Here is a 13,106-nt window from a genome sequence, read left to right on the forward strand (position 1 = left end):
CACAGAATCAGCTGTACGGAATATAGCTAGCTCCAGTATCACTCTTCGACACTCCTAATCTGGCTAATCTCCACGATAAGCTAAGCTTTAGATATTGCAATGTTGACCACCGCCAAAATCCATCCGGCAGCCTCCGCTGTACTCTCCTCCACCATCAAACACCACCTCCGGCCGCCTCCCAACGCCGTCGTATTCAGAACCAAACCCAACTCCCTGCGGCGCCGCGGAACCACAAGAACCCTCACGGTGGCAATGGTCGCCCCTCTCGACGTTTGCGCCAAGGCCTCCACCACTGTTCCCAACAAGCTCGGCGACTGTAAGTCTGTTTGGTGTCCTAGAAACGGCGGGAAAATTCGCAAATATCAATTGGGTCTTTCTTAGTTTAGCTTTTCTTAGTGTATCCATGTAGCAGATTTGTAGCATTGCCATGTTCGCGCTTCCAGTGCGCCAAATACGTAGAAATTGATATTTTTGTGATCGTTTTGCAAGAAATTGATAATTTAGCTGTTCTTATCTATGTTTTGGAGGAGGTAAAAATGAGTGGAAAGGTTTGGAAATTCCAATAGTTATCGAAATTATTGGACTTAATGCGAAAAGATGATGTCTTTACATTGGAGCTTTACATTGTTACATACATAGACTGAACGATGCAATGAGCTCTCATTGTTAGTGCAGATTCTGGAACCGAAATTTACCGAAAGAAGAAACCAAACTTTTGACAGGCATTGTTGGAAATGTCCGATATGTATGCCGATTTAAACTCTTGTATAATTTTATTGTTATGTAATGGTTTATGATTATTGGGTGGGAAATCGTTTAATGTGTTATTTTACGTAGCGGTAGCATTTGAATCGTGGGGAGCGCATGGTTAACTGTTTGTTTGATAACTTGTCTTTCCTAGGTCCCTTTTGTCAAAGGGTATTGCTGACTCTAGAGGAAAAGCATCTCCCTTATGACCTGAAGTTGGTAGACTTGGGCAACAAGCCAGAATGGTGATTATCTGAATTTATCTTGGATTAAATTTGATTTCTTTCGTGTTGTTTCTTTCTCTGTGGTTAAAAAATAGTTACTTGTGTATGCTGTAGCGCATAAATGTAAATTGAAGTAGCTGCTGCTATGTCGTTTTATCTTTTTAGTTCAATGATTGCGTTTTATCAATTTGTTTCTGCTTTAGGTTCTTAAAAATTAACTCGGAAGGTAAAGTTCCTGTGGTCAAACTTGATGAGAAGTGGGTTGCGGATTCAGATATTATTACACAAGCACTGGAAGAAAAGTACCCAGAACCACCTTTAGCAACCCCCCCTGAGAAGGCTTCAGTGTATGTTATATGTCCTTTAGTGTGCATTACTGTTTCTTTTACTTTTCACTAGGACATATCACATATGTTATGGGCTTGACGAATGGCGAAATATGGGAGCACCAAAGGTATTCTTGTCTAGATTTTCATTTTACTTATTCTGAGTAGTGCTTCCATCATGATTATAGACAAAATTTATTTTCCTGATATCATGGGGCTGTTTTGAGAAATATCTTATGTTAAGTTCACCTTCAATTTGTTCGTTAGTCAAAACCTTTACTTATTTATTTTAGAATTCTAGTTTTGACTTTGCTGTCTTGTCATAATATTTAAGTTTTTTAGAATCATATTTGAAGCACTATAATAAGAAATTCTGATTCATCTTTGCAGTGGATCAAAGATCTTCTCTACATTTATCGGTTTCCTAAAGAGCAAAGACCCCAAGGATGGAACTGAACAAGCCTTGCTAAATGAACTTAGCTCTTTCAACGATTATCTCAAAGAAAATGTGAGCCCTTCTACATTCTTTCCAGTTCATATTAAGGAAGATTTCATCACATTTTTGAATAACTTTTGCCTTGTGTTTGTATCAACTTGCTAATTTTGTTTTGCTTGTTCTTGAAAGATGATTTGTTTGCATATGAATAATCAAATGAATAGCGAGAATGGGTTTTTTTATGCAACTGAATAAATGTCTGCACCCAACGAAAATACTAGTGATCAGTCCAAAAATTGGCAAATGGTCTGTAAATTTCCTATCTATAACACACTTACCCTCAACATTTGGTGGCTGTTTTCCGTTTCTTAGAGACTGTTTGAAATGTCTAGTCCAAAGAACACCTTGTACTCTGTTTTCTACTTTCTCACTTTCCTTGAATGAAATTTTGTTTCTTATCAAAAAACCGAGCCACAAATGATTGCTTCCTCCTCCTCCCGAGTCACAAGATTACTGTGTATGCAGGTACGATGGTCAGTCATTGATCTTCTGTTTGATAGGAAACTTTAGAGAGGCATCAGTATGTGCCTCGATACGGAGATGCCCTGTAGATTAATAGAAAATACCACAACCTAAAGAACCTTTGAGTTTTTTCAAAATGCATGAATACATTCATGTGACCTGTGAGGAAGTCGTGCAGTGGTCAATTGATTCACAACATTGATTGCATGGGAGATATTTATTGACACGTTTTGGAGCCAAGGCAATATAATCTTTCGTTTAGAATGTCAAACTATGTAATTCCTCTAAGACAAGTGATTCACAACAATGGTATCTTAGCATTCTTATCCTACTAAATCCATGTGGTATTAAACCATCAATGGTTATAACACAAGATTAAAAACAGGGAATCATGTTGTAACTATTTCTTATTTACCTAAAAAAAAGCAGCTTTAGGTTGAGGTATCGGTGTAGTAGCCCTTCATGTATGTGCATTTCTTGAAGTTAAAATCTTGTTGTACAGTCATGCTTGGAAAAACCAAATTGAATGGTTATATCTCTGACATTTGTCTTTCGATTTATTTAAGGGTCCTTTTATCAATGGGAAAGAGGTTTCTGCTGCTGATTTGTCGCTTGGACCCAAGTTGTATCATCTAGAGATTGCTCTGGGGCATTTCAAAGATTGGTCAATTCCTGATTCCCTTCCATATGTGAAATCTTACATGAAGGTATGTGAATTGACATTTGTGTGTCACTAACAAGTTTACACTGCTAAGGAACAAGAGGTTTATCTTAATTATGAAATTGACAACACTACTCCTGGAATTTTGCTAAGAAATTAACTAATTACATCCAGATGCACTTTTCCTGGACTCTCATCAGTAATTTTGAAATTGGACTTGCAAGAATGTCAAGGATCGTATGAACTTATCCCATGTTAATGAAAGTACTGTGACCATATTGTCAAAATTTTTGCGATCATTTGAGTTTATCCCATGTAGTTCTTGCCTTTTACTCACGCCTGTGGGAGGACTAGAACCCATTTTGTACATAGTGATGTATGTTCCTAACACTGCTGAATTTCTGACATGCAGAGTATATTCTCACTGGATTCATTCGTTAAAACTAGTGCCCTGAAAGAAGATGTCATTGCAGGTTGGCGTCCAAAAGTCTTGGGTTAAAATGTCTTGTTGCTGTTCTCTCTAGGTATATACTTTTACTTTACCTGTACCGTACCTTAATCAAGTCAATCATTTCTGTATCATCGACTTAGTGTATTAAAAGTCACATTGTCAGATGAGAGAGTACACCGACTTCATAGACTCTGGCGGGAAAAAGAAAAACAAGAAGGTCGTTGATCGGGTTTAGAGTTTGGAGTGTCTTGTGTATATTGTAAATCAGAAACTCCTCAGTTAAGTATATGTGTTGAGTAACTAAGTGGATTCAAATGTTAATGCAGATGTTGGAATATCTCAAGTTTTGCCATCCTTCTGTGTTTTTTATCTATTTGCTACCGAAGCTCAGCGAGATAATATAATAGTACGTTGAGGCTGAAGCAACGTGAGTGATCTTGCATAGCTCGAGTACAGAAGGTGAGAATATAGTTACATAAAATCGCCTAAGCAACAGTTTCCAACAGTTTTCAACACAAGACGATAAGCATCAAACGCTAACATTGAACTTTTCGTGCATATTTTTCGTGTCAATTGTGCAACATGCAAATGAACGCTGCTTGGTTGGGTTTTTGTGCACCCGAATAATAACGAACAGAATTACAGTGTTCAATATTGTTCCTCTACCTCTGTCTCTTGGCTACGAAATTAGCGAAACAGTACAATGGAGCCGCCCTAGCAGCATCGAAATGAGCAAGCTCTTCCAATGCTTGAGTCTCCAACTCGGCAGCAAAATCCTTTGCCCCTTCAATCCCCATCAGCTTGGGATATGTTGCCTTATCGCTTACCAAGTCCTTCCCTGCTGTCTTGCCCAATTCCTCCGACGATTTCGTGACATCCAAAATGTCATCCACCACTTGATACAACAGGCCTATGGAACCAGCATACTTCCTTAACCTTTCTATCTCAATGTCGTTCCCTCCTCCCATTAGTGCTCCACAAACTGCCGTAGCCTCAAAGAGCTTTGCGGTTTTATGCGCATGAATGTACTCCAGTTCTCGCAGCGTCACTTCTTTACCTTCGCTTTGAATGTCCACCATTTGACCCGCCACGACGCCTAATGACCCAACTGCCGAACCAATCTCTGCAATGACTCGAACCACACACTCCGGCGAGACTGCTTTTGTTGTCTTAGCCGCAATGTGTTCAAAGGCAAGGGCTAGAAGCGCATCACCGGCTAAAACCGCAGCATCTTCACCAAAAACCTTGTGGTTCGTTGGTCTTCCGCGTCGAAGATCGGCATTATCCATGCAGGGGAGATCATCCTGGATAAGTGAGCAGGCGTGAATCATTTCGAAAGCACAAGCTGTTGGAAGGGCAAGAGACTCATCCCCTCCAACCAGTTCACATGAAGCAATGCATAAAACTGGGAGTACACGCTTGCCGCCACCCAAAAGCGAGTACCTCATTGCCTTATGGATTATTTCGGGATGTTGCACCTGCACCGCCGCATTCAACGCTTCGTCCACCATCTTCGCCTTCGCCGCCTTGTATTCGTCAAATTCGAACACGCTAGAGTGACCGGTAAGTTTTGTAACGGTTGAATGAAACTTCATGAGGCCAATGATGGGGTTTCTGAGAAGTGCTGGACTACTGTAGCTTCGGAGGATGGCTGCAAAAAGAGCCATACTTTGGTGTGGAGATTAATCCGAGTCAGAACATAGTGTTTGGTTACCAGGAAAACTACAAGTAGAGAGAAAATTTCATTAAAAACAACTGAAGGTTTGGTTGGATCTGAGGCATTGGTTAACATAATCAGGAAACTTCATTTTATTTATTTGTTTATTGTTATTGTTGTTAATTTTATTGAGATCGATGTAGCAAGATGGGTTTCTATAACTTAATATTATCCTTTTGATGTGCTCGGACTATATGGTGTGTATCATGATCTGGATGCACGTGAGTCGCATGATTTATTCCAGTTGAGATCCATCATTTCGAGTCAATGACAAACTTAGAGGCCGTTTCACAACTATTCATTTTTCGGTTTTTTATTTAAAAAAAAAACTCTCAAAAATATGGGTTCGCTACATTAAGGTTAAAATGAGTTAAAACGTCAGTCATAAAGTTTGTTTATCTAAAGATGTGGTTCCACGTTATGTACTGAAAATTAAAGGACAACTATTTAATATCATCCACAATTAGCTTAAGGTGGCAAAGAGTATTGTAAATTTTCAATTTTTTAAAACGGAAAACTGTTTGGTAATTCAATTTTTTTTTTTAAATGAAAACAACTCATCTGATTTTCAAAATTCACCCTTACCAAACTTGTAATTTTCAAAAAAATGAAACTGAAAACAAAAAAAAATAAAAAAAACGTAAAACTAAAAATGAAATGGATATCAAATGACCACTTAATTGATTAAGAAACGATAAACTGAAACTCATTGGTTGCCCAACTCATTGTACCACGCTTAGAGCCTAGCTATAATTGTTATCAAGTTTCTCCATGGTGGGTGAGTATTTTTAACTTGGCCTCAAACAAAGTTGCCTGCAACGTAACATATTAGCTAGAATTGACATGGTTCAACACAAAGATTTTCAATACAACACCATTTGGTTGATCTACAAATACAAAAACGCTAGTGTTCAAATCTTTTCTTCACAAAAAAAGGACGTGGTCTCTCTATAAAAGCGACACTTGTCCAATTACTGACACACCTAGCGCTAACTCCTTTGTTATCTCCTAAATTTGAAAAATACACGAGAAACCAAGCGTCTTTGACATTCTTCTCTTCCTCTTCTGATACACGACTTTCTACACCCAAAATCCGTCATAGCTGGCGTTCTACCATCAGTACGTGGACGAGCAGAGCACGAAGGAGATAAGGAACATCTTGGTGAAGTAGGACAGGAGTCACCTGGCGACAGAGCCAGGTTCCAGAAGTCCCACTAGTAGTAACATGTGGCTAATCCACCGCTAAAATCAACTAATGACAGTAGAAGCCAGATGGTTTTTAACATCAAGCCATCTCCCCAATGGAGCTACCTCCTTCACCTGCTTCTTTGCCCTCTCCATTCCCACAAATATTGGATATTCGTCTTGCAGATGCAAATCTCGGCCAATATCATTGACCCTGATCTGGTATGATCCAATCTCCAACAAAACAAATTTACAAGAAAGATGCCAATTGGGACGATACCTTTGAGTGAATAGAGATATAACTTCAGTATTGTATTTTGCTATACCTAGGGAGCCACCAGAATCCAAAAGATGAATAAATGTGCCAATTTGGGACTACTTCTTACAACTTCACTTCGATCGAGTCCGGAGTATTACTCATCACCTCGTTTGACGCATATTATTGATTTGAATTGGATAATTCACTGGATTTAACATACTTGAAAGTAAAATTACCTTTCAAATTATCTCCGAGCAAAAGAAATTAGATTAAAGTAGTCATGAAAGAAACTTATATACCTTTGTAAATATAGCAATGCACAAACGCTCTTAAACGTCTCTTCGATAAGCATTGTATAATAGGTTGATATTTGTGGTTTGGTAATTGGAAATGATAGTTTGAGGGTTTGAAGAATGTATATAGAAAATAAGATGAATAGGAAATAGATTGGAGAATTCATTTTTATAGAGAAAGGGTAAAAAATAGATAATAATCCGACGGATGAGATTGAGATAACAAAATCTAATCCAATAGCTGTAAAGAGTTGAAATCTTATCTTGATTCATAAATAACTCATCAAATTGGAGAATTCATTTTTATAGAGAAAGGGTAAAAAGATAGATAACAATCTGACATATGAGATTAAGATAACAAAATCTAATCCAATGGCTGTAAAGAGTTGAAATGTTATCTTGATTCATAAATAACTCATCATGACATAATCAATAACAAAGGCATGACATAACCAATAATAAAGTTATGACATAGGCATGACAAAATCCAATTATTATGTAGTCATTCTAGTAAGTTTTTTGTGAGGAAAAAAAATGTGATATAAAAAATTGATAGCAAAAATTGTGACATCCCGTCTCGGAGATATCGGAAACGTGCATAGGAAATGACCCTTTTACCCCTAGCTGGTTTTCGTATTATTGTTTTTGGTTGTTTTGTGTGGTGTTGGCAAGCTTAGGGCCACACACACACACACTGTCTCTCTCTGTCTCTCTCTCTCTGTGAGTTCCCCGAGCCCCATTCCCTTTCTTCTTCTTCCTTCGACGTACGGACAAACATAAAAAACACCCAAACCATCACAGATCGAAGGAACCAACTACACCATTCAACTCGTGAGGTCGAGGCGAGCTCAGCCATACCATTTTCAGGTGAGAAATCCTTGGTTTTCACGTCGATTCATCAATGGCTGATTTGAGTACTGTTCATGCAAAGTTTGTACATTAAGTTTTTGGGTTTTCTGAGCTCGTAGTTGTGTTTGTGAGGTTCCCAGGAGCTTGGGAGTAGCTCGTTGGGTGAATTTGGACGTCAGGATCGTTGGATGTGGAGTTGGCCGAGTTTTGAAGATTTGGACAGGTATAATCTCGTAATTTTAGGCCTTAAAACTTGTTGGGACATGTTCTACTAGCCCTAGGGTTGATTTTGGTGCAAGAAACGTGGAAAAAGGTGGAAAAACGAGCGAGAAATCGTGAGTTGCAGGTTTTCCGGCGACGGCGCCGGCGTCGGCGTCGGGGACTGATTGGAGAAGGAGACGGAATATTCCGTCAAAGTTGACGGAATATTCCTGACGCCGTTAACGGCATCAGTTAGGTTTAACGGAATATTCCGTCAGTTTAACGGAATATTCCTGACGGCGTCTGTTGACACCGTCAGTGTGCATGGCACGTGGCCGCGCGTGGGGGCGCGTAGGTCCGTGCCTTGGCCAGCGCGTGGGGGCGCGTGCGGCGGAGGAAAATTATTCTAAAAATATGGTTGTGATCCTGAGGTTGTGTAGAGCACGTTGGTATATTCATTTGTCCATTTTGAGCAATGTATGAGAAGTTATTACGAGAAGTTGGTTATATGCTTTAAAGTTAACGTTTTTATAGTTGTTTCGCATTTAGGTGACACGTACCCCGAGGACGAGCGTGCACACGCGAGGCAGGGGGTCTACGACCCTTCTACATACCAGTGAGTGGGCTTTTGTTTTCCGTATATACCTATATACATTTATATTCCCAGAAATTGATTTAAAAAGGGTTATTTGCCTTATGCCATGCATGTTATTATTATCGTTTATGCATCATTGCACGTATTAGTAGTGGCATACATATATATGCATATTGGGTGCTGTGGACGCACAGGTAAGCGCCAGGTAAGTGTTAGTCACGTTTATATTTCAGTAGTGGTTAGAGATGCTTAGAGAGCTCATAACCTGCACCCCCGGTGTTAGTGCTCCCGCCCAGAGTAGGGCACAGTCCTTCACGTGATGTTCACCTCCCGCACCACACGCTCAGCTTAGATCCAAGTTAGGTGCATAGGCCTGTCGTACAGACCACATTAGGTGGTTCCGACTCGTAGGTGACCTGCGATTATTCACACAGCCTTCACGTGATCGTAGCACTAGAGCGTATATATGTATTACACCCAGGCCTGTCGTACAGACCATTTTAGATGGTTCCGACTCGTGGGCAGGTTTAGTTATTGAGATTGAGATTTGAGCTCTAGATGTAGCCGTACAGGTCACGTAGGTGACTCCGGCTGCCAGATTACATGATATTGATTATGTTTATACCTGGGCACTTGCATATCGTTATGAAAATTCGGCATGGCATATTATCGAGCATGATTGATATACCCTGAGCATATTTGGCATATGTATTATATATATATATTTTCTGGGGAGTATACAGGTTTTACGGCGAGGGGTTAGTAAGTAATTTATAAATGGTTTTCGAAAGCTTTGTTTTTGCCCACTCACGCTTTTGTTTTGCGCCCCTCCAGGTTCTAGTTGCTTAGCCGTTGCGGTGTTTTCCCTTGAGGGCTTTCCGGCGTTTCTGACAGACACTCCCCATTGTAGGGTCGCCTTCGGGCGTACTACTGTTGTCTTTTTTCGTTTGGGCTGCTATAGACCTGCTCTGAAATTGTACCTCACTTACTAGCACTTATATTAGTACCTTGTATGCTAGTTTTTAATTATTCGTACTTTTATATTACTACTTTATTAGCTTCCGCACGTGCACATGGCTACGTCACCTTTGTGTGACGGCCAGCACGCTCCGATCTCGGTCGGGGTGTGTCAGTTTGGTATCAGAGCTTAGGTTTGGCAGTCCTGTGTCCTTGTGAATATTCTAATGATTTTGGTGTCTTCTGTCAGAACTATGCCGCCTCGTCGGGAACCCCGTCGCTCTTCTGAGCCTATTTTCCCCGATATTACTCAGTTGGGGGAAGCTTTTGCTACAGCCCTTCAGTCCGTGATGCGCCCTCCCCAGAGGACTCCTCTGGAGACTATGTACAATCTGAAGTTGGATAAGTTTAAGGGCAGTGAGGGGCACGAGGGCGCAGAGCTCTGGCTAGAACACATAGAGAAGACTTTCCGTGTGCTACATAATCAGGGGAACTTGCCTATGAAGAGGTGGGTCGAGACGACCGCATGGTTTCTGGATACGGAGTCGGCAGCTTGGTGGGAGCAGGAGCTTCGTAGGTTGACTCCGGATCAGATGACTGATTGGAATGTTTTTACGGAGTTGTTTAGGAGAAGGTATGTGCCCCCTGAGTACATTGACCGTAAGAAGCAGGAGTTTTCCGAGCTAAAACAGTGGAAGATGTCAGCGAATGAGTACTACCGTAAGTTTACGGACTTGTCTCGTTACCATCCTGATGTCGCTGGTAATCCGACGGAGATGCTTCGTCTTTTCCGTTTGGGCACTAGGAAGAAGTGGCGTTCTATGGCGTCTACTGTCCACAGCGAGACTTACCGGGACTTCTATGAGATACTGTTGAGGATCGAGGACTCTGAGAATATGTCGAGCGACACTGATGAAGAGGAGGACAACAACCAGAAGAAAGATGACAAAGGCAAAGGTCAGGCATCGCTCGGGCCCCGTCAGACTCAGAACTTCAAGAGAGGTGGAGTTAGTTCTAGTTCTTCGAGTGGTGGCTTCACTGCCACTGGACAGGGTCGTGGGGTAGATTTTTAGGTGGCGCTAGAGGCCAGAGGCAGGGCGATGGTGGGCGAGGCAGAGCCCCAATTTGCCGTAGGTGTAACAACCGGCATTTCGGCGAGTGTAGACGTGGTAGCAGTGGTTGCTTCACGTGTGGACAGGTGGGACATAGAGCGGTGAATTGTCCCCAGGGTCAGCAGCAGCAGAAACCACAGCAGACCTTTATGCCACCATCTGCACCACTCCAGCAGATCCAGGGTCCTAGTAGTTACGGCCAGACGGGTCGAGGTGGTGCTTACCACTATCAGGGTGATGCTGTCCCTTATGCTCCGGGGCAGTATCAGCACCCTCAGGATCCCTATTCCCAGGGTGGCTATCCCTAGTATTCAGGCGGCTATATGCCGTATCCTCCAGCTCCAGCGGGTGGTTCTCAGTGGTATCAGGGAGGACAGTATCATCAGGGGGAGATTGCCACTAGCAGTGTAGGGTCTTCGAGACAGTCGGGCCAGCCCAGTCAGGGGCGTGGTGCTCAGGGACGCGGCGTTCAGGCGAGCAGAGGCCGCGACGGACGTCAGCAGGGACAGGGGCGTCTTCACAATATTTCTCTGCAGGACGCTCAGAACAACCCAGACTTGATTATAGGTACGTTGAACATTCTTGGTTGTTTCGCTAGAGTCTTAATTGATTGTGGAGCTACACATTCCGTAATTTCTCATACGTTTGCTCAAGTGACGCAACCTCGCCCCACACCTCTAGGGTATGATTTAGAGTTTGTTATGCCTAGAGGAGAGAGTTGCGTTGAAGATTGTGTGTACCCAGGATGTCCAGTGATCGTAGAGGGTGTTGCTCTGTCAGCCGATCTTATCCCGTTAGATATTGTGGACTTTGACGTGATTCTGGGCACGAATTGGTTACATTTCTATCGCGCCAACATTGACTGTTACAGGAAAGTAGTTACGTTTCACCGACCTGGACTACCTGTGGTTACTTTTGTGGGTGAGCAGAGTGGGGTGAGATATGGCGTTATTTCGGCGCTGCGAGCGAAAAAGTTGTTAACTAAGGGTTGTCAGGGGTATCTGGCTCATGTGGTGCTAGATGAGGCTGTTACTAGCAGAGTGGAGGATGTGAGAGTGGTCAGACACTTCCCTGATGTATTCCCCGAGGATTTACCTGGTTTACCCCCAGATCGAGACGTAGAATTCACTATTGAGTTACTTCCAGGTACAAATCCCATTTCTTTAACTCCTTATCGTATGGCTCCCGCGGAGTTAAGGGAATTGAAAGTTCAGCTGCAGGAGTTAGTGGATAAGGGATTTATCCAGCCTAGTACTTCGCCTTGGGGCGCTCCAGTGTTGTTTGTGAGGAAGAAGGATGGAACTTTGAGGCTGTGCATCGACTACAGACAACTCAATCGGGTGACGATTAAAAACCGTTATCCGTTGCCGCGTATCGATGATTTGTTCGATCAGCTGAGAGGTGCTTGTGTGTTTTCTAAGATAGACTTGAGGTCTGGTTACTATCAGCTGAAGATCAGTAGGGATGATGTCCCTAAGACGGCGTTCAGGACTCGTTACGGTCATTACGAGTTTCTGGTTATGCCATTTGGGTTGACGAATGCACCAGCTGCGTTTATGGATTTAATGAACCGGGTGTTCCAGCCCTACTTGGATAGATTTGTTATTGTCTTCATCGACGATATTCTGGTGTATTCTAAGTCGAAAGCGGAACACGTTCGACATCTTACGTTGGTGTTGAAGAGGTTGAGAGAACACCAGTTATATGCTAAGTTTAGCAAGTGCCAGTTCTGGTTAGACCAAGTTGCGTTCTTGGGGCACGTCATTTCTGCTCAGGGTATTTTGGTTGACCCTCAGAAGGTTGCAGCGGTAGAGAGTTGGGAGCAACCGCGAACCGTCACCGAGGTGAGAAGTTTCCTTGGTTTGGCGGGGTATTATCGGAGATTCGTTAAGGATTTTTCGGTGATTGCCTTGCCATTGACGAGGTTAACGAGGAAGGATGTTAAATTTGAGTGGGATGATAGGTGTGAGCAGAGCTTCCAGCAGTTGAAGCATTGTCTCACTCATGCACTTGTTTTGGCACTCCCAGACGATAGTGGTGATTTCGAGGTTTATAGCGATGCTTCCTTGAATGGTCTGGGATGTGTGTTGATGCAGCATGGTAGGGTGATTGCTTATGCTTCGCGGCAGTTGAAACCTCATGAGTCGAATTACCCTACATATGATTTGGAGTTGGCTGCTATCATCTTTGCGTTGAAGTTGTGGAGACACTATCTTTACGGAGAAAAGTGCAGGATCTTTACAGATCACAAGAGTCTCCAGTATCTCTTTACTCAGAAGGAACTTAATCTTCGTCAGCGGAGGTGGTTGGAGTTGCTCAGCGATTACGATTGCACGATTGATTATCATCCTGGTCGTGCGAACGTAGTGGCTGATGCACTTAGCAGGAAGTCACAGGGCCGCATTAATGTGTTGTACGCTAGTCGTGTTCCTCTTTTGGTGGACTTGCGTGCTACGGGAGTAAGGCTAGAAGCCGAAGATCGAGAAGTGGCGCTACTTGATAATTTTCAAGTTAGGCCGATACTTGTTGATCGGGTACTTGAAGTCCAAGTAGCTGATCAGGAGACGCAAG

The 13,106-nt window shown here is 42.5% G+C and overlaps 2 protein-coding genes across 3 annotated transcripts; one reads left to right on the forward strand and one right to left on the reverse strand.

Annotated features, from left to right (window-relative positions):
- LOC137708313 (probable glutathione S-transferase DHAR2, chloroplastic) lies at positions 1-4,032 on the forward strand. 2 transcript variants are annotated; one of them, XM_068447372.1, is made up of 7 exons: positions 1-316; positions 902-992; positions 1,175-1,318; positions 1,688-1,805; positions 2,822-2,962; positions 3,329-3,440; positions 3,694-4,032. In XM_068447372.1, the coding sequence occupies exons 1-6, from the start codon at positions 100-102 to the stop codon at positions 3,413-3,415; spliced, it is 798 nt and encodes a 265-aa protein (XP_068303473.1). In that variant the 5' UTR covers positions 1-99; the 3' UTR covers positions 3,416-3,440; positions 3,694-4,032. The 2 variants fall into 2 exon arrangements, with proteins under 2 accessions (XP_068303473.1, XP_068303472.1); XM_068447371.1 differs by lacking the exon at positions 3,694-4,032 and adding an exon at positions 3,531-3,664.
- LOC137708312 (geranylgeranyl pyrophosphate synthase, chloroplastic/chromoplastic-like) lies at positions 4,030-5,034 on the reverse strand. Its single transcript, XM_068447370.1, has one exon. The coding sequence runs from the start codon at positions 5,032-5,034 to the stop codon at positions 4,030-4,032; it is 1,005 nt and encodes a 334-aa protein (XP_068303471.1).
- Positions 5,035-13,106: the final 8,072 nt, after the last annotated feature.

This window comes from Pyrus communis, chromosome 11 (genome assembly GCF_963583255.1).
Source record: "Pyrus communis chromosome 11, drPyrComm1.1, whole genome shotgun sequence".
NCBI lineage: Eukaryota > Viridiplantae > Streptophyta > Magnoliopsida > Rosales > Rosaceae > Pyrus > Pyrus communis.

Coding starts and splice junctions, on each gene's coding strand:
- LOC137708313 (XM_068447372.1), top strand. CDS start 100: ATGTTGACCACCGCCAAAATCCATCCGGCAGCCTCCGCTGTACTCTCC. Junction 1,319..1,687: donor CCCCCTGAGAAGGCTTCAGT/GTATGTTATATG, acceptor TCATCTTTGCAG/TGGATCAAAGATCTTCTCTA. Junction 2,963..3,328: donor ATGTGAAATCTTACATGAAG/GTATGTGAATTG, acceptor TCTGACATGCAG/AGTATATTCTCACTGGATTC.
- LOC137708312 (XM_068447370.1), bottom strand. CDS start 5,034: ATGGCTCTTTTTGCAGCCATCCTCCGAAGCTACAGTAGTCCAGCACTT.